Source organism: Kogia breviceps, chromosome 8 (assembly GCF_026419965.1).
Source record: "Kogia breviceps isolate mKogBre1 chromosome 8, mKogBre1 haplotype 1, whole genome shotgun sequence".
Taxonomy (NCBI): domain Eukaryota; kingdom Metazoa; phylum Chordata; class Mammalia; order Artiodactyla; family Physeteridae; genus Kogia; species Kogia breviceps.
Window position 1 is genome coordinate 16,890,494 of NC_081317.1, and position 18,460 is coordinate 16,908,953.

Genomic DNA, 18,460 nt, shown 5'->3' on the forward strand with positions numbered 1-18,460 from the left:
GAACCAGCTTTTAGTTTTATTGATCTTTGCTATTGTTTTCTTTGTTTCTATTTCATTTATTTCTGCTCTGACATTGATGATTTCTTTCCTTCTGCTAACTTTGGGTTTTTGTTTGTTCTTCTTTCTCTAGTTCCTTTAGGTGTAAGGTTAGATTGTTTATTTGAGATTTTTCTTGTTTCTTGAGGTAAGCTTGTATAGCTATAAACTTCCCTCTTAAAACTGCTTTTGCTGCATCCCATAGGTTTTGGATCGTCGTGTTTTCATTTTCATTTTTCTCTAGGTATTTTTTCATTTCCTCTGATTTCTTCAGTGATCTCTTGGTTATTTAGTAACGTATTGTTTAGCCTCCATGTGTTTGTGTTTTCTACGTTTTTTTCCCTGTAATTCATTTCTAATCTCATAGCCTTGTGGTCAGAAAAGATGCTTGATATGATTTCAATTTTCTTAAATTTACTGAGGTTTATTTTGTGACCCATGATATGATCTATCCTGGAGAATGTTCCGTGTGTACTTGAGAAGAAAGTATAATCTGCTCTTTTTGGATGGAATGTCCTATAAATATCAATTAAATCTATCTGGTCTATCATGCCATTTAAAGCTTGTGTTTCCTTATTAATTTTCTGTTTGGATGATCTGTCCATTGGTGTAAGTGAGGTGTTAAAGTCCCCCACTATTATTGTGTTACTGTTGATTTCCTTTTTATAGCTGTTAGCAGTTGCCTTATGTATTGAGGTGCTCCTATGTTGGGTGCATATATATTTATAATTATTATATCTTCTTCTTGGATTGATCCCTTGATCATTATGTAGTGCCCTTCCTTGCCTCTTTTGTGTGTGTGTGTGTGGGGGGGGGTACACGGGCCTCTCACTGCTGTGGCCTCTCCCGTTGCAGAGCACAGGCTCTGGATGCACAGGCTCAGCAGCCATGGCTCACGGGCCCAGCTGCTCTGTGGCACGTGGGATCCTCTCAGACAAGGGCATGAACCCGTGTCCCCTGCATCAGCAGGTGGATTCTCAACCACTGCGCCACCAGGGAAGCCCCCCTTGTCTCTTTTAACATTCTTTATTTTAAAGTCTCTTGTATCTGATATGAGTTTTGCTACTCCAGCTTTCTTTTGATTTCCATTTGCATGGAATATCTTTTTCCACCACCTCACTTTCAGTCTGTATGTGTCCCGATGTCCGAAGTGCGTCTCTTGTAGACAGCATACTTATGGGTCTTGTTTTTGTATCCATTCTGCAATCCAATGTCTTTTGGTTGGAGCATTTAATCCATTCACGTTTAAGGTAATTATCAATATGTATGTTCCTGTGACCATTTTCTTAATTGTCCTGGGTTTGTTTTTGTAGGTCCTTTTCTTCTCTTGTGTTTCCCACTTAGAGAAGTTCCTTTAGCATTTGTTGTAGAGCTGGTTTGGTGGTGCTGAATTCTCTTAGCTTTTGCTTGTCTGTAGAGCTTTTGATTTCACCATCGAATCTGAATGAGATCCTTGCCAGGTAGAGTAATCTTGGTTGTAGGTTCTTCCCTTTCATCACTTTAAATATATCATGCCACTCCCTTCTGGCTTGTAGAGTTTCTGCTGAGAAATCATCTGTTAACCTTATGGGAGTTCCCTTGTATGTTATTTGTTGTTTTTCCCTTGCTGCTTTCAATACTTTTTCTTTGTCTCTATTTTTTGCCATATTGATTGCTATGTGTCTCGGCGTGTTTTCCTTGGGTTTATACTGTATGGAACTCTCTGCGATTCCTGGACTTGGGTGGCTATTTCCTTTTCCATCTTAGGGAATTTTTCGACTATAATCTATTTGAATATTTTCTCGGGTCATTTCTCTCTTCTTCTTCTGGGACCCCTATAACATGAATGTCATTGGTTTAATGTTGTCCCAGAGGTCTCTTAGGCTGTCTTCATTTCTTTTCATTCTTTTTTCTTTATTCTGTTCTACAGCAGTGAATTCCACCATTCTGTCTTCCAGGTCACTTATCAGTTCTTCTGCCTCAGTTATTCTGCTATTGATTCCTTCTAGTGTAGTTTTCATTTCAGTTATTGTATTGTTCATCTCTGTTTGTTTGTTCTTTAATTCTTCTAGATCTCTGTTAAACATTTCTTGCATCTTCTCGATCTTTGCCTCCATTCTTTTTCCAAAGTCCTGGATCTTCTTCACTATAATTTTTCTCAATTCTCTTTCTGGAAGATTGCCTATCTCCATTTCATTTAGTCGTTCTTCTGGGGTTTTATCTTGTTCCGTCATCTGGTACATAGCCCTCTGCCTTTTCATCTTGTCTATCTTTCTGTGAATGTCGTTTTTGTTCCAGAGGCTGCAGGATTGTAGTTCTTCTTGCTTCTGCTGTCTGCCCTCTTGCCAATATCTCTTAATTCTTCTCTTCCCCTCCCTTAAATAACTATATTATTTATCTGCACCATGTGGCTGGGGAAAACAGTTTTTTGTAAAAGATGCATTTCCTAAAGGAGGTGGGAATGGGCAGATTGGAGGCAAAGGCAGAGATGAACGCTGACAGATGGGGGCTGGGAAGGAGGGGGTCTGAGGTTCTCCTGGGACTTTCTCTTCCAATTGCTGCTGCAGTGCCTGGCTGTGTCACTGCCCCCGCCATCTCTCCACCTTCTGTCCCTGCCCTCCCCAGGGGGCCTCCTAAACCTAGCACCACCGTGATGCCATCGTGCAGGCATTTAAACTCAGCAGACATCAGAATCTCGACCTATAAAATGTCCAGTTTATAAACTCTGCCTGCTGGCCTCATCCAAAACTTTGATAAACGAGGAGCGTTAACTCAACTCTCTTGCATGTTCTCATGACATCCTGTGCATACTCTCTTATGGCACCAGATGGTGGTCTCTGTTGATTTCTCTTTTCTGCTCTCCTAGATTATGATTTACTTGAGGACAGGAAACTTATAAAATGTGCATTGAATGGTATGTTTATTCAACAAGTATTTATTGAACACCTGCTGTATGCTAAGCACTGAGGATAGCAATTACCTAGACAGACACAATTCTCTGCCATGAATGAATGAATGAATAAGTGGATGAATGAATGAATGAATGTTAGCAAGAGGAAATGGTGCTGCTCTTGCTTAGTGGGAACAGAGGACAATCTAGACTAGAATGGAAGGTCTGTGAAGGCAGCAATGAAATGCATCTTTTTCTCCAATCTATCCATAAAACCTCACACTGTGCCTGGAACATTTTAGACAGACAATAAATATTTATGGTAAGGTACATTGTTGAATGATGGGAATCATGATTGTATTTGCTTTCAGGACTAGCCATGGAACTTTGCAGATTTCTAAGCACATTGGTAGGTATGACCTTATTTTCTCTCAGTTCTACATTAGATGTGATGTAAGTAGGACAGATTGTGACCACTCCACCCCCCACCACCGGCCACACACACTTTACAAAGAAAGAAAGAAAATCATAGAAGCTTTGTGATTTGTCCTCAGGTAAACTGTCCAGTTGGTGCAGAGGTATCACACATACCTAGACTTCCAACTCCAAATTCAGTGTTTCTTTCACTACCCCAGGCTGTGTGATTATTGATGAAGTCAGGAACATAGGAATATATCCACGCATCCATCCACCCATCCATATATCCAGCCATACATCCATCTGTCCATTCATCTATCCATCTTTGTCTATCCATTTGTCTATCTGTCCATCAGTCCATCCATCCATCCATCCATCCATCCATCCATCCTTTCCTTTTCATTTACAGCATTTGAAGAGATTCATTAGCCTCTGAACTAGCACTTAGTCTGATTGCATGAGGGAGTCCCACGTTGGACCTAACACTTTTTATTCTGCTAGCAGATTGTCTATAGGTATAGCATGGTAACCCCCTTTTTACTTTCCTCCCTACGCAACGCTGTATCAGTCTCTCTGTGTTTCCTCTGCAATGATGAGCTTCCTTATTTTCTACTGGCATCCTCCCACTTCACTCCTCTGCACACGTGCAAGCTTCCTGCCTTCTTGTCTTTGTGCCACTTCTCCATCCGAAATACCCTTTACTACATGGGTACCTGTTGAAATTTTGTCCATCCTTTAAGATTCCTCTCTGAATACTTTTCTAGATTCAGCCAGATGTTCTCTCCTCTGCTCTAAGCTTCCTGTTTTGATTTATAGCTACTTATGGCATGATATTTTTCTGTTCCTTGGGCTGAGCTCCTGAGGATAGAGTTTCTTTATGCCAGATCTCAGAAAAGTTTGGTTGACTAAGTGAATTTTAAGGTGAGCACATATTTGCATCTGCTACAGAGGTAATATATATTCAGTGTAGAAAATGTAGAGAAAAATGAATCATAACATGATTAAAATCACCTCTGATCCCCCCATTCTTGCTGTTCCAGTGTTTTTCTTCCCAGCTGTATATGCATATACTTATCTCTCAACAGAATCATAGGACCGTGTGTTTTCTATATAAACTTCCTCTGCTGCTCCATGAGAATGCAACCTCCTTGAAAGTTAAAGTTCTTTCTCTTCATTTGCGTTCTTCAGGGTGCTTAAACTTGAACCAGTTGTTGAATTAATTTCTGTAGAGTAGTTATATGGGCATCAAGCCGTCATTAGTGTCCTGAGTTGCCGTCTCCTTTCTCTGTCTTCTGGGCATGTCCATCTGAATTCAGATATGAGGACAGCTCAGTTCAACTCACTAAAGATTTATGGAACCTTCTTCTCTGTATTCGGCTACCGTGTCAGGCATGAGGGCACACGAATGGCTCTGATGTAGAGCCCAGTGAGAGAGGTCAGCTGTATAAACAGACCATTTTAACATAGGTAAATACCATGTTTACAATAAGATGCTATCACCTGTGTATATGAAGTAATATGTAATGAATGGAACTGTGGAATGCTCACTGAGGATCAAGATTAATGTTAAAAGCTAATTTGTTCGTATTATCTCATTTAATTCTCACAACAACCCTACTAAGCAGGTACTGTTAATATTATTCTCATTTGATAGATGGGGAAACTGAAGCATGAAGAAGCCAAAAAGCTTGTCCAAAGACATACAACTTGAACACAGGGGAACTGGGGTTCAAAATCCAGCAGTTGGTCTCCAGTCTATAATGGTATGCAGCAGGCAGTATTTCCTCTTAATGGAAGCATAAAAAGGGGGTCATACGGGGGTCAAGGAAATCTTCCAGAGCGAGGGGTGGGGTTTGGTAGGAAAGGTTTTACCAAGCTCTGAGAAGATGTCTTCAAAGATGTTGAAGTAAGAAACAGGATAGTGTGTGTGGAAGATTGCATGAGTATTTGATCAGATTTAACATATAAGTGCAAAAGAAAGGAGTGAAATAAGGTAAGGCAGGGGAGAAATGCAGGTGTCAGGTTGGTGAAATTAGGTTTTATCCTGAGGGGAATCAAGAGCCATTGAAAGGTTTTCAGCAAAGGAGTGACATGAGCATATTTATAAGTTAGACATATAATCACGGTAGCCCTTTGAAGGATGGCTGGAGGGAAGGAAGCCTGGGGGCAATGATAACAGTTGGGGCTACTGAGTAGTCTCCATTTGCCCCTTGAGATCCACTCTCCATTCTTTCCCCCCTGCTGTGTGCCTTGGAAGGCTGACCCGTATGATTTGCTTCACTGGAGCACCCTTGAGTGTTTGGTTGGGGTTTGCCCATGTTAGGTACCTGCAAGAGATTAGCAGGTACAAGGAGGGTGAGGTTGAGGCATTTATTACCCCATCGCCTCCATGCTTGGTCATGCCTTGTCAGAGTTAGGTTATTCTGCTGGATTATACTGAGGTAGGAGATAGGTGGGCCCCAGGCTGAGCAGCTGCAACTAGTCTCCTGCTGACACTTTGAGATAAGATACTAGCAGGCTCATGGGGCCCTGATTGGGTGGGTGCAAAGAGACCACAGTTTCCTCATTCTTGCGGTCAAGGGGATTTCCCAGCCCGACACATGTGCAGAGAGGGTCCTCAGCCTGGGAGGAGCCCAAGCAGCGAGGAGACACCAGCCCTTAATATGTCCTGCCAACCTCCCAGAAACCTTCGCGTTGGAATCCATCTTGGCTGGGAGATGTGCACACCCACCAGGAAGGACCCCGAGTCAGGCCAAATATGGGCACAAGCAAGATGATTGGCCAGAGACCACCTGGAAGACTCCTTCCCCCAGTAAGCGACCTTAGTTGCCCCTATTGGGGGCAACTCACTCTGAGTTCACCTGTGTGCTCTTCCACATGCCCACTGCTTCTAATAAATGCTCTATCTGCTTCATAATCTTGATCCCTTTGCTAAATTCTTCTTCAAAGAAGACAACGACGACTGAGGTCCTTCTTCCAGCTGCCTCAGCCCTGCATTCAATACTACCTGAAAGCCACAGCAGCTGACTAGCAGCCCTTTCCTACAGCTATGGCTCTTTCCCTCCCTTCCTTTGCCCCTTCAGGCCTAGGATGGTGACAGCTCCTTGCTGTTGCCAGCTTTGAGGTGCTTCATCATTGGTTGGCCTTAACCCTGCCTGTGATGATTAATTTCCTATGTCAACTTGACTGGGCTAAGGGATTTCCAGAAAGCTGGCAAAACATTACTTCTGAGCTTGTCTGTGAAGGTGTTTCTGGAAGAGATTAGCATTTGAATGGGTAGACTAGGTAAAGGATAAAGGCCTTTGTCAGTGCAGGTGGGCGTCATGCAATCCCTCTAGGGCCTGAATAGAACCCAAAGGTGGAGGAAGGGGAGATTTGCTGTCTGCCTGAGCCTGGACATCCATCTGTTCCTGCCCCCTGACATTAGTCCTCTTGGTTCTCAGGCCTTTGGCTCAGACTGGGACTTACACCATTGGCTCCCCTGGGCCTGCAGCTTGAAGATGGCAGACTGTGGTACTTCTTAGCCTCCATAATCATGTGAGCGAGCCCCTCATAATAAGTCTCTTTCTATATATCTATATATGCTCTATCGCTTCTGTGTCTCTGAACCCTAAGACACTTCCAAAGCCTTTGTGAATGGTCCCTTGATTAAACACTTCTCAGTCACCTTCCCGAGTGTGTCTTCTCTTTTCCGCTGAGACACTGACTGGCACAGAGCCATTTGCAGCAGTCCACAAGAGAGATGACAAAGGTTTGCAGTAAGGCAACCACTTAGAGATAACAGTGTAGAGATTGATATTGTAGAGATGATAAGGAAGGGTGTGTATTTGAGATCTATTTCCCAAGCCCACTCCTCATGACTTACTGCGTAGAGGTGACTGCCCATGGAGGCTGGAACAGCTAATGTCAGGGGTGCATGAAGTCAATGTCACTACCTTTCCCAGCTCCTTCTACCTAGGCAGTGAGTTCATCTCACAGAACGTCTGCTTTCCCCCTCATGGAGAGGCAAGGACCATTTGCAAACTCATCAGAAGCCCTCTCTGGCCTTACGTGAATAATCTGCAGGAGGGTCAGCTGGTGCTGTGGAATCTGAAGGCGGGTTAGTTAGCCACTTGGGAGACGTTACCAAGATGGCTGGTGATCAGAAGAGCTGCTCATTTTCATAATGACCTTCAGGAATTAAATAAAAATACAATGAGCGCCATAGATTAGGGAGAACAAGCCAATTAAAACACAATACGCCTTTGGGATTTTTTTATTTCTTTTCCAGGAGGCTGAAAGGCATCCGTTGCTGCTGAGGCAGGGTGGAGGTCTTCCCAGAATCACTGATGAAGGCTGATCTTCTTGCTTGGCTTTAGCGGGTAGTGGAGGGGATTTGAGCCTATTGAATATTTCACGAGTTGCAGCCCATGTGGGGAGAACAGTGAAAGGTGAAGAGGCAATCCCTGGGTTTCTTTACGATTCCAATATAAAACTTAGCTCTTCCGGGTGGGAGGGAGGCAGGCATTGGAGTCAGTCTACCGCCGGAAGGCATGGTGCACCAATTCTCCCACTTTAATATCTGCTGTTTCATTTTATAGTCATCATGTCAGCATAATCTGCCTTTATGGGAATCATCTTTGTTGCCAACCAAATGCGTTTAGTCCCCCTTTTGCTTTAAGTTTGATTGTAATGTGACTTGAAGACGTCAATGAAATGTTTATATGCAGGGGCTAGGGGAAGAGGAGAGGGAAAATGCAATTGGAAAATCAATCATCAGGGAATTTTAAGAACCTAGCCTTGGTTATGCTACTATTTCTTTGACCTGTTTTTAATGGACCCAGGACCGGCTCTTGGAGCAAATCTACCCGCTGATTCCCTACTGCATGCTGAAAACAGTATACTCTGTTGCCAGACATCCAAAACTCTTAACTCTTCTGGACCATATTCCTACCCTGACATTCTACTGCCCTCCTTCTTGTGCATGTGGCTTCACTGCCCTGAGATACCCAGCCACCCAGCCCATCTCTCTGCCTCCTTCTCTCCTCCGAGGGCTAACAAGATGTCCATCCTCTGCAGCACTCACGTTACCACGTTTTGGGAGTGGTTCTTGGTCTCAAAGCTAGGAAAGTCCTGTCCCACCCTCGAGTTCCCAATGGACCTTTACTTTTTCTTTATTTCCCTAATGAAACTCAACACTGCTTTCATCATCTTATTATGGATATGTGTAAACACACGTGTGTAGGAGTGTATATGTGTGTATGTATTCCTCATTTAGCAATTCAGTATTTTTTTTAATTGATCACTTATATGAGCCGAAGTACTTAAAATATGGCAGGAATAAGACACACGGGGTCCCTGCCATCCTGGAGAGACAGGTATTAAATTCATGTTCAAGAAAATACATGAAGTAAAATTCTAATAGTGATAAATTCCATAGAAAGTGTTTGTAAAGGTGGTACAATAGAGAGTGCATGTATATGGAGAGAAGTACTTTATTATTTTTAATCTTTTTTTAATTGAAGTATAGTTGATTTACAATGTCATGTTAGTTTCACGTCTACAGCAGTGATTCAGTTTTATATATATTTTTCAGATTCTTTTCCCTTATAGGTTATTACAAAACATTGAGTATATTTTCCTGTGCTACACAGTAAGTCCTTGTTGTGTATCTATTTTATATATGGTAGTGTGTATATGTTAATCCTAAACTCCTAATTTATCCCTCCCCCTCTTCCCCTTTGGTAACCATAGTTTGTTTTTCTATATCTATGGATCTATTTCTGTTTTGTAAGTAAGTTAATTTGTATCTTTTTAAAATTTTAGATTCCATATATAAGCAATGCTGTATGATATTTGTCTTTGGCTTACTTCACTTAGTATGATAATCGCTATGTCCATCCAGGTTGTTGCAAATGGCATTATTTCCTTCTTTTAATGGCTGAGTAATATTCCTTTGTGGATATGTACCGCATCTTCTTTATCCATTCATCTATCAGTGGGCACTTAGATTTCTTCCATGTCTTGGCTATTGTAAAGAGTGCTGCTATGAACATAGGGGTGCATGGATCTTTTCGAATTATAGTTTTGGAGAGGAGTACTTTACGTAAGAGTGGCATAGCCTCTCTGAGTAGGTGTCAGCTGGACTGAGAGACAAAGGCTGAGAAGAAGCCAGCTTGCAAGCTCTGGGTGGAGAGTTCCAGAGACACTGGACAGAAAGGCTGTATGTGCTGAGACAAGAGGAAGCCTGGCCTATGTGAGGAGTAGTTGTAATTCCTGTAGAGCTGGGGCATGCAATGAGCAGATGATGTGGGAAGTGGATCAGGATACTGCACGGTGTCCTGGGTCACATTAGATGGAAAGTGTGCACGTGTGTGGACAGTGACATGGGGCGGGGGTAGAATTTCTGCTCTTAAAGGACTGTAAGCTTCCCGAAGGCAAAGCTATGTCTCGTTTCACTCCGGATTCCAAGCTACTAAACCACCTGCTATTGAGTAAGTCCTCAGTAAGGTGTGTTGAGTGTCTAAACAAAGAAACACATGAATAAATGAATGAATGAGAGAACAAATGACCAAGACCTTCTGCTTCCGCTGAGGCAATTTTCCCTCTGAGGTTTCATGCCCCTTCTCCCCTCCCAGCAAGAGTTTGTGTTTTTTTGTTGTTTTTTTTTTCCCCTCTTTGTAATAGAGTAAGGCCAGAGCTGTTCTTGTGATTCAATATTTACTATGTTTCACACACTGTTATTATCATTTAACGTTTACTGTCTGCTGACTGTGCACTCATCGCCATAGCAAACACAGAGCTCAGCTGGTCCATGGGCTAATTTAGTCAAGGAAAAGGAGATGTTATAAGAGCAACTGGCATAGTAGAAATTATATAGACTGGAAATCCCCTGGGTCCAGCTGGGTGCCAGTTCACCAGTGATCTTAAGCAAGTGACTAGCCCTGCGTGTGACCCTCTGTTTTCTAATCTGAACACGGGGTTCGCAAGTTCCTTTAATGGTGGGGTTTCAGGCACAGGTGGGGAGAGCTCCAGAAGGAAGGGGTGCAGATTTCAGGAAGGACTCCTCCGCTTCCTCTGCCTGCTTCTGTACCAGGCTGTGTCAACCAGATGTGGCCTGCCTTGGGGCTCCGTGCCTGCGCCATGTCAGGGACTCTTGGCACAGTAAGTGCCTGCCCAGCCGACAGCACACAGATCCTCCTCCTTGAGCTGCTCAATGAGAGATAATAATTTCCAGAGGCAAATTCCCAGCACTGGGTTCCCTGGACATCTGGCTCTGGCTTTGATGCACAGAGAGAAAAGTGAGCAAGGCCCTGAGCAAGGCCATTCACCATAATGTCTTCACGTTGCCTTGGCCCAGCTGGCCGGCTGCCAGAGGAGCTTCTGCCAGGTCCTCCGATGCTGAGGCTGGGAGGCTGGGGAGAGACGTGCTTCATAGACTAGGCTCCCAGCCAGTCTCCTCCCCGGGGCCACACAGTGTGCTCTGGGAGCCCTTTGGGGCCTAAGTTCTAGGAGCCGATGTACTCCTAAGATGATCTCCAGCCCTGCTCCACTCTTACTGCAGCGACCTGGACTAATAACTTACTATATTCCAGCCACTTTGTCTTTGCCTTGGGATGAGGTGGGAGGCTGTTGGTTTAGAGCAGAGTGGTGGCATGAGCGGACTTACTCCGTGGCAGGATTCTTCTGGCTTCTGGTGGAGCATAGACAGAAGAGGCAAGGGTGGAAGAAGAGTCAAGGAGCCCTTGCAGTAAGCCAGGCAAGAGAGGAGGGTGTCTTGGCCCAGGTGGCTTGCAGTAGAGGAGCTGAGAAGGGTTGCATTTCAGATGCCTTTTGAAGGATTTCCCCATGGACTGGATGAAGAGTGGGAGAGAAAGCAGGCAGTCAAGAATGTCTCAAGAGCGTCTGAAGGGTGAATTAGATCCTGTCCCTATTAATAATACTAATGATAATAAATATTAATAGCTAACTTTTTATAGCACTTACTAAGTGGCAGCTGCTCTTCCCCTAAGGACTTTTGATTGTGAAATTGAAGGAGTTAGAGTCTATTGGGAATGGACTATATAAGAATAATTCAGTAGAATTTGGTGAGCAAATATCATCTCATCTCAAGGTGACTCTTTTACTCAGTGTCACCAGGTGTGTCGGCGGCTGCCGTGGGCATGGGGTGAGCTGACTAGATAAGAAGTTCTAACTCGTCTTCCTCATCAGTCCTCCGCAAGCTCATGTCTGTGTGCATGTACATGAGGTCTTTGGGGACTGTAGAAATACTGTCTCTAGGTCAGCTCTGTAGCTTCGTCCAGAGGTCCAAGCGTCAGACAGTATTAAGGCCACTTGTCTATTGATGGATTGATTGCCTGTGTTTCCTACAGTAACTCTCACTTGAGGAAAGATCTGATAATTCACTCACCAACCCCATCACCCTTCCCCTTTATTCACAGGACACACTGATAGGCCTTGTCCTTCAAAATATTTTCAGGGACACATCCCTTTAGCAGACAGCACTAGGAAAAGATTGTATGATCCCACTGCAAGGACGCTTTTGGTACTGTATGCTCTCACCCTTCTTAATGAGAAGCTATATTGGTACAATTATATTGACTGGAAGTTCTATTAAAGTGATACTTATTATTTTTAAAGTATTTTCAGAGGGAAAAACAGCATAGAGGCAAGAATTAGGAAGTTCAAGTCAGGTGACCTTACAATTGACTAGAAAGTCCTAACTTCCCATTGGTTATATGAGAACATTGAAGTAGGAAAGAGGGTTTTCAAGTATTTTTAAGCCATGGAAACCTTTGTGCCAGTACGTCCTTGCTTGAGAGTACAGTATATACAATATGAGGGAAAAAAAATGGAGTGGCTCTGAGTGAAGCAGGAGAAATGGCTTAGAACAACCACTCACCAAGCTCCTTTCCCTTAAAGGATGATTCTGAGGTACCTCAGCTGGGCCAGATGTTCTTTTGGGCCTTCCCGGCTCTGAGGTTCTGCATTTCTGCCATGAGCATTTCCAACTCAGCTTCTGAAGGGTTCACACTCTGAACTCCCACTCTTCAGAGATGTCCTTCCTTCACCTTCTATAGTTCTGTGGCCTCAGAAGAACGTAAGCACATTCACCTCTTGCTCAGTTCGCCTCCACTGTTGGAGTAGAATGAATTGCCTTACCATGCATGCTGGTATCAACGGGGCACCAGGCAGATCTGGGTTCGAATCCTGCCTTTGCCACTCTGTTGCTCGGGGATAAGCTTGGCTACAGTTGACTCATCTGTAAATGGAAGTGATGATCTCTGGCTCAGAGATTCCATGTGGGGAGAGGCATACTGGTACAGGTAGGTGCCTTCAGAGCTCCTGAATACACGTGGCCCCTCTCCTCCCCGGAGCGCCGAGGCCAGGCCTGCTGCTCACCCAGCACCTTGGGTCTTGTCTTGCAGAGATGTCGGGCACGGCAGCAGACATCTCGCTGGTGCACTGGAGACAGCAGTGGCTGGAGAACGGCACCTTGTACTTCCACGTCTCCATGAGCAGCTCCGGGCAGCTGGCCCGGGCCACTGCCCCCACCCTCCAGGAGCCCTCAGAGATTGTAGAGGAGCAGATTCACATCCTCCACATTTCTGTGATGGTGAGTGAGTGGGAATGCAGTTGGGGCTCTGGGGGGTGGGTAAAGGGAAGGGTGAGTGGAGAGACCGTGGCAGGAGGCAGGGGATTGCCAGCAGGTGGAGGGGGAAGGAGCTGGCCAAGTGCGAGAGGTTAGAATGATAAACAGAAGGTCGGATGGATCCCATGGTGTCACTTGGACTGATGCATACTCGTCCATCATCTGTCAGCTGTGACAAACTAATTGTGCTTCAGAGGAGAAAATAAAGGGTCTCCATCTCCTTGGCCTTTTGGCCTACATCTCTGGGAGTAGCTGTTTAACATCTGTCATGTGCTTGACCTGCTTTGCCGAGGGCTGAGGTTCAGCGCTCCACAACCGGCCGTTCCAAGAATGACTGAACAAACAAAATTGGAACGGGGCTGCCCTTGCCCAAGTGCCCTTGATGTGCCAGGCGCTTTAACTCTCACAACACCCCCTGCAGTGTAGACCGTGCATGGGTGGTCCCTGGAGCTGGACTGGGCATAGCTGGGGCTGTCACACACCAAAGCCCCCTCCATCACCCTCACTTTATAGCTGTGAATACTGAGTGAGAGAGGTAGAGAAACTGACCCGAGAGAAACTTACTTATAGCTAGGAAGAGATGGAGCTGCTCTTGGGTATTTGAACCCATGTGTATCCGGCTACAAAAACTGAACTGTGTCCTCTACACTCTCTCTCTCAATGCAAGAATTTTCTGACTATCCACCACGTGTGAAGAACTGCACCAGCCACATTCATGGACATGATTTCATTGCATTCTCACCGAGAAGTCAGGCATGTCACTTCCATGTTAGAGATGAAGTTATGGACACAGAGAGATCTGTTGTCTGTTGGCCCCAGGATCTAGAACACTCTGAGGCTGCTGCCTCCTCAGAAAAGGATGCTAGGACAGAAATCGCCTGAATGGTGGTCTAAAGTGTATGTAGATTCACATTACTGATGTATTAGAAAGGCTGTAATTAATGGCTTTGCACAGTAGATAGAAAAAAAATGCAATGTGCAGAACGTACAGGGTCTAATTGGCTCAAGAAGAGATCAGATAATAGCTACAGCTGACATCCCTCTAGTGCTTTTCACTCCTGAAGCCGTTCTTATGTTATTTTCCCCTTTTTACCTTTAGCACAGCTCTGCCAGATGCAAGAGGGTAGGAAAAGTTATTCCCAACCTATGTGTGAGGAAGGTAGGGCTCAGAGAGGTAGAGTGATTGACCTAAGGCCACTCAGCAAAATAGGGCTGTAACCCAGCCCTTCATTTTTTCCTTCCATTCAATAGTCAACAGTACTTATTACCAAGAGCCTCCAGTGGGAGCAGATCTTGCCTTTTGGTCTCTGTTCTCCTGGTCCCTCTTCAGCCTGCACTGTGCATTAGACATCCTCATTAGGGCTGAGTAAGTGCTTGGAAGTTTTCTCTTTTTGGAAAAACACACACACCCCCCAGCCAGACGGCCACATTAAATTTGGACCTAATGCATGCTCATCACGTGGAGGAACAAATCAAGGCCTTTGTGTTATTCCTGGAATGAGTGTGATAGACTTTTCCCATTTTTATATTTAGCGAGTGATGCAGCCACACGCCAAGCCAAGTGGATGCCTGCATGCTAAGTTTGGGTTGCAAGTTTGTAAGCACCCTCTCAGGGTTCTTGCCGAGCTCCTCAAGGGGCCCGGGGCACCAGCTGATGGGCGTGACGGCTCTTCTTTCAATGTCTGAGTGAGACTCGGTTTGAACTGATATTTATTCAGCATTTTCTGTTCGGCATGGCGTTTGCTCACCTACGTCCTTCCCATAACCCAGTGACCTAGCCGGTATTGTCTCAATGATCGGTGAGTCCCGCGTGGGCTTTCTCTGCTTCCAGGCCCACTGGTAGTGTTAGTTAAATCAGACCTCGCCCCAAAGACTAAAGGTGTTTCTCACTTTTTTCTGCTCAGTGAGTGCAGCTTGGAAAGGAGAACTCACTAAGACCCAGATGTCGCTCCAGTTTCCCTGTAATTCAGAATGTGGCGTGTGGAGGTTGCCAGCCTCCAGACCCTCCCTGCCCGCAAGCTGGAGTGGCCCAAGGCTACCACCCTGTGGCCCCACCCATTCTTTCCCCCTTCAGTGCTCCCAAATCGTGATCTTCCCTGTCCTCACTTTACCCTCAGCGGACAGTCCTGTCCAGGAAACATTGGTCCCCTCTGCGTCCGTTGATGGCAGCCCAGCCTCTCCGAGGTGGGACGTGCCTCCGAGAGCCCCGCTCTCTGCATAGAGGTAGGATGACACGGTTATAAGCATAGACACCCGAGCCCGAGTGCCTGGGTGTAAAGTTTCACTCGGCCACTTAGCACTCTGGGTGATGTTGGGCGACGTATTTAACCCGTCTATGCCATGTTTTGTCATCTACAAAAATGAGGATTATACTAATACTTACTGTGTATCAGAGCACTTGTATCAGAGGAGCTTGACATACAAGGGCATTAGCTTTTATTATTAGGCACACTTTTATTATGGAGACGTGCTGATGTATCATACCCATTCATTTCACAGATGGACAAACTGAGGTCCAAATACATACTAGGACTTGTCCAGGACCCCCAGCCAGACAGTGGGTCTTGGCCTGGAGGACAGACCTCTACGTGGCTCAGACTCTGTCCTTGCCATTCTGGCCACAGATAATTCAGCAAGAACAAAAAGAAGTGTTGGGTTCTCCCCACTCCCGGCTTACCAATCTTTTTAATTTTTAAAACAAATCTTGAATCTTTTGGATTTTTAAATCCCAAACATTTAAAATGGCATTCATGGTGGCTGGGACCTGCCTTCCCATTTCACAGATGAAAAATCTGAGATTCAGTGAGTTTAACTGACTTGCCTAAGGCTGCGTGGCTAATAAGAAAGCTTACTTCTGGGCCCAGGCTTTTCCAAGATTCCAAACTCATGTCACGGGGCTACTCAGGACACCGTGACTCCCCCTCTGTCAGACTTTGCATCGTTATCACCTTCGGTGAAGATCTGAGATGGTTTTGTGAGAAGACCAAATCATCCAGTCAAATCTCAGAGAAACCTGGAGGTCAGAGTCAATGTTTTCCGTCCGCTTTCCTCAGCATAAATATCCTGCCCACCCATGCAGGGCAACCAGTTCCAGCTCAGTCACTGGAACCTGCTACAATCCATGCCTACTGGAGTGGAACCAGCATGCCCTTTTGGGCTTGTTAAGCCCTGAGTTGAGCATCTACTTTATCCCAGAAGGTTGCATCATCTGACTATTAATATCCCAAGAGTCAGCCCACAAGGAGGTACTCGGTGAAACCCTGGGCAGAGGAGGGAAGTAGAGGGTCATTCATCTGGTCTGCAGCCCCAACTTCAGCTAGTCTGAGCGGTCCCTTGCCTGCCTCAACTGTGCAGGGGGCGCAATGGATGCAGAGAACAGAGCAGAGGTTCGGAAGGCATGGTCTTTCTTGCTTCCTGCTTCCTGATGGTTTTACTCTTGGGAGTTCCATCACCTCTTTGAGTCTCAGTTTTATCTATGAAACAATGGATCATACCAGTCTCACAGGGTTATTGAGAAGAGTGGAAGACATATATAAATCGTACCTAATATCTAGTCTGGCACATTGTGGGTATACAATAAAGGTGGCTATTACTACTACCGGTGCAGCAATTTTAAAGGACTCTAATGTAGGAGTAAGGAGACATTGGATTGAGTCTTCTTTTTGCTGGTATCTTGCTATCTGATCTAGAGAAATATTCACAATACCTGACATCTACTGAGTATTTACTACATTCCAGCTAGTGTTCCAAATTTCGTTTTGCATGCATTATTAAATTTAATCCTTACAGCAGATCTTAAGGTGGATACTCTTGTTATGTTTATTTCATAGATGTGGAAACTGAGATGTTAATAATATCAATAGCTATTGGTGGGAGTTGGTCAAGGTTAAATGGTAAAACCAATATTTAGTTCTTAGAGGCAGACTCCAGATCCTCTGACCTTAATCTGTAAGGCCGACCATCATTTCTCTTCTCCCTGAATTAGTTGCTGACTTAAATTATAAGATATTATGGACAAATTAATACATAGACTCCCACCTTATGTGGAATCTATGGGTGTGTTAAGGGGGCTTATGACTTGGGAGTCAACTCCAAGGTTAAACAATATCTCTGTTGCTGGCTTTATGACCTTGACCAAATCAACCTCATCATCTGTAAAATAGGAATAATATTTCCTAAATTCTCAGATTTCTTTCTAAGTACTGAATGAGGTCACACACGCATAATAAAAACAATGGCTACCCTCACTGAGGACTTTCTGTATGCCAGGCACGATCTAGGTGTGGTACATGCAGCATTCCATTTAATTGTCCTGGTTCCTCTATAAGATAGATACTGCTCCTGTCCCTCATTTACAGGTGAGGAACCTGGGAGTTAGTGAGATTTTATAACCTGCTGAAGTTCACATCACCAATGAGTGCCAAAGCTGGGATTCCAACTCCAGTCTGCACAAATTAATAAGAATCTTGGCTCTTGGGTGTGGTTCTGCCTGGTGCAGTGCCTGAAATTCAGGAAGTGCTTACACAGTGGTAGCTGTCACTAAAATGTTAGCTGTAGTGACAGCAGTGACGAGTACTGTTGCCACAATGTTTTGAGCAAAGGGATGAAAGGAAATGTTTGATTTGATGTGTGAGAAGAGAAGGCCTTTGAGGACATGTTTCTTTCAAAGGGACCATCCCACAGAAAATGCCACAGATTTGTACTGGTGGGCCCCAGTGAGGAGGGCTTACAAAGGACCAAGCTTCCAAAGCATTTGAGCTCTCCAGAAATGGAGGGGACTGACTCATAGGGTAGTGAGGTCCTTGTCTCTGGGGGTATGCAAGCAAAGGCTAGAAGCCATATTTGTCAGGATTTTGAGAGGAATAATAGTTAAATTAGATGACTATTGTAGTTCCTTCAAACTTGAAGATCTATGATTCTATGGCATAATATATAGAAAAACACTTTGTGGGTTATAAACTGCCCCATAAATCTAAGAAATTATTATCACCATTCTCAATCAGTAGCTTTGTTTAAAGGATCTGTGTGATATGGGGATAGTACATTTTAAAGCTTTCTGTGAAAAATGGCTTTAGATCATTTCCCCAGTCATTGTGTTTATTCATTCACAGCATATCATGCATTCCTTAGTTTATTGATTTAATCACTCAATCATGCAATGCCTTACTTGCCCACTAAACCCAACAATGAAAATCCTATCTGGTAGAAAAAAAGAAAAAAAGAAAAGGCTCTAAAAAATCAACCACAGGCTCAGAACAAGCCAACTCTGTGGGATTTGATCATTAAAACGGGTCCTACGTTTTAAGTTGTATTCATGAAAAACCAGTTTTCTGAGCAACTAGTTTTAGAAGGTTCTAGGTGAGACTTGAAATATTGTGTTTACTTTTGGGGATCATATGTTAAGATAAACAGTAACTGACTAGAAAATGTATGAGAAAATAATCAAGACAGCGAAGAGTCTTAAAATAATAATGCTGACCAGCACTGTTACAATGCTTAGCTAGTGT

At 44.4% G+C, this 18,460-nt stretch overlaps 1 protein-coding gene across 5 annotated transcripts in view; it reads left to right on the forward strand.

Moving 5' to 3' along the window:
• Window positions 1-18,460, forward strand: part of ASTN2 (astrotactin 2) — a 911,658-nt gene that overhangs the window by 137,875 nt on the left and 755,323 nt on the right. For all 5 annotated transcript variants that reach the window (XM_059071227.2, XM_067040875.1, XM_067040874.1 and 2 more), the window contains exon 2: window positions 12,730-12,917. In XM_059071227.2, the coding sequence (XP_058927210.1) occupies window positions 12,730-12,917 (188 nt within the window). The remainder of the gene's footprint in view (window positions 1-12,729; window positions 12,918-18,460) is intronic.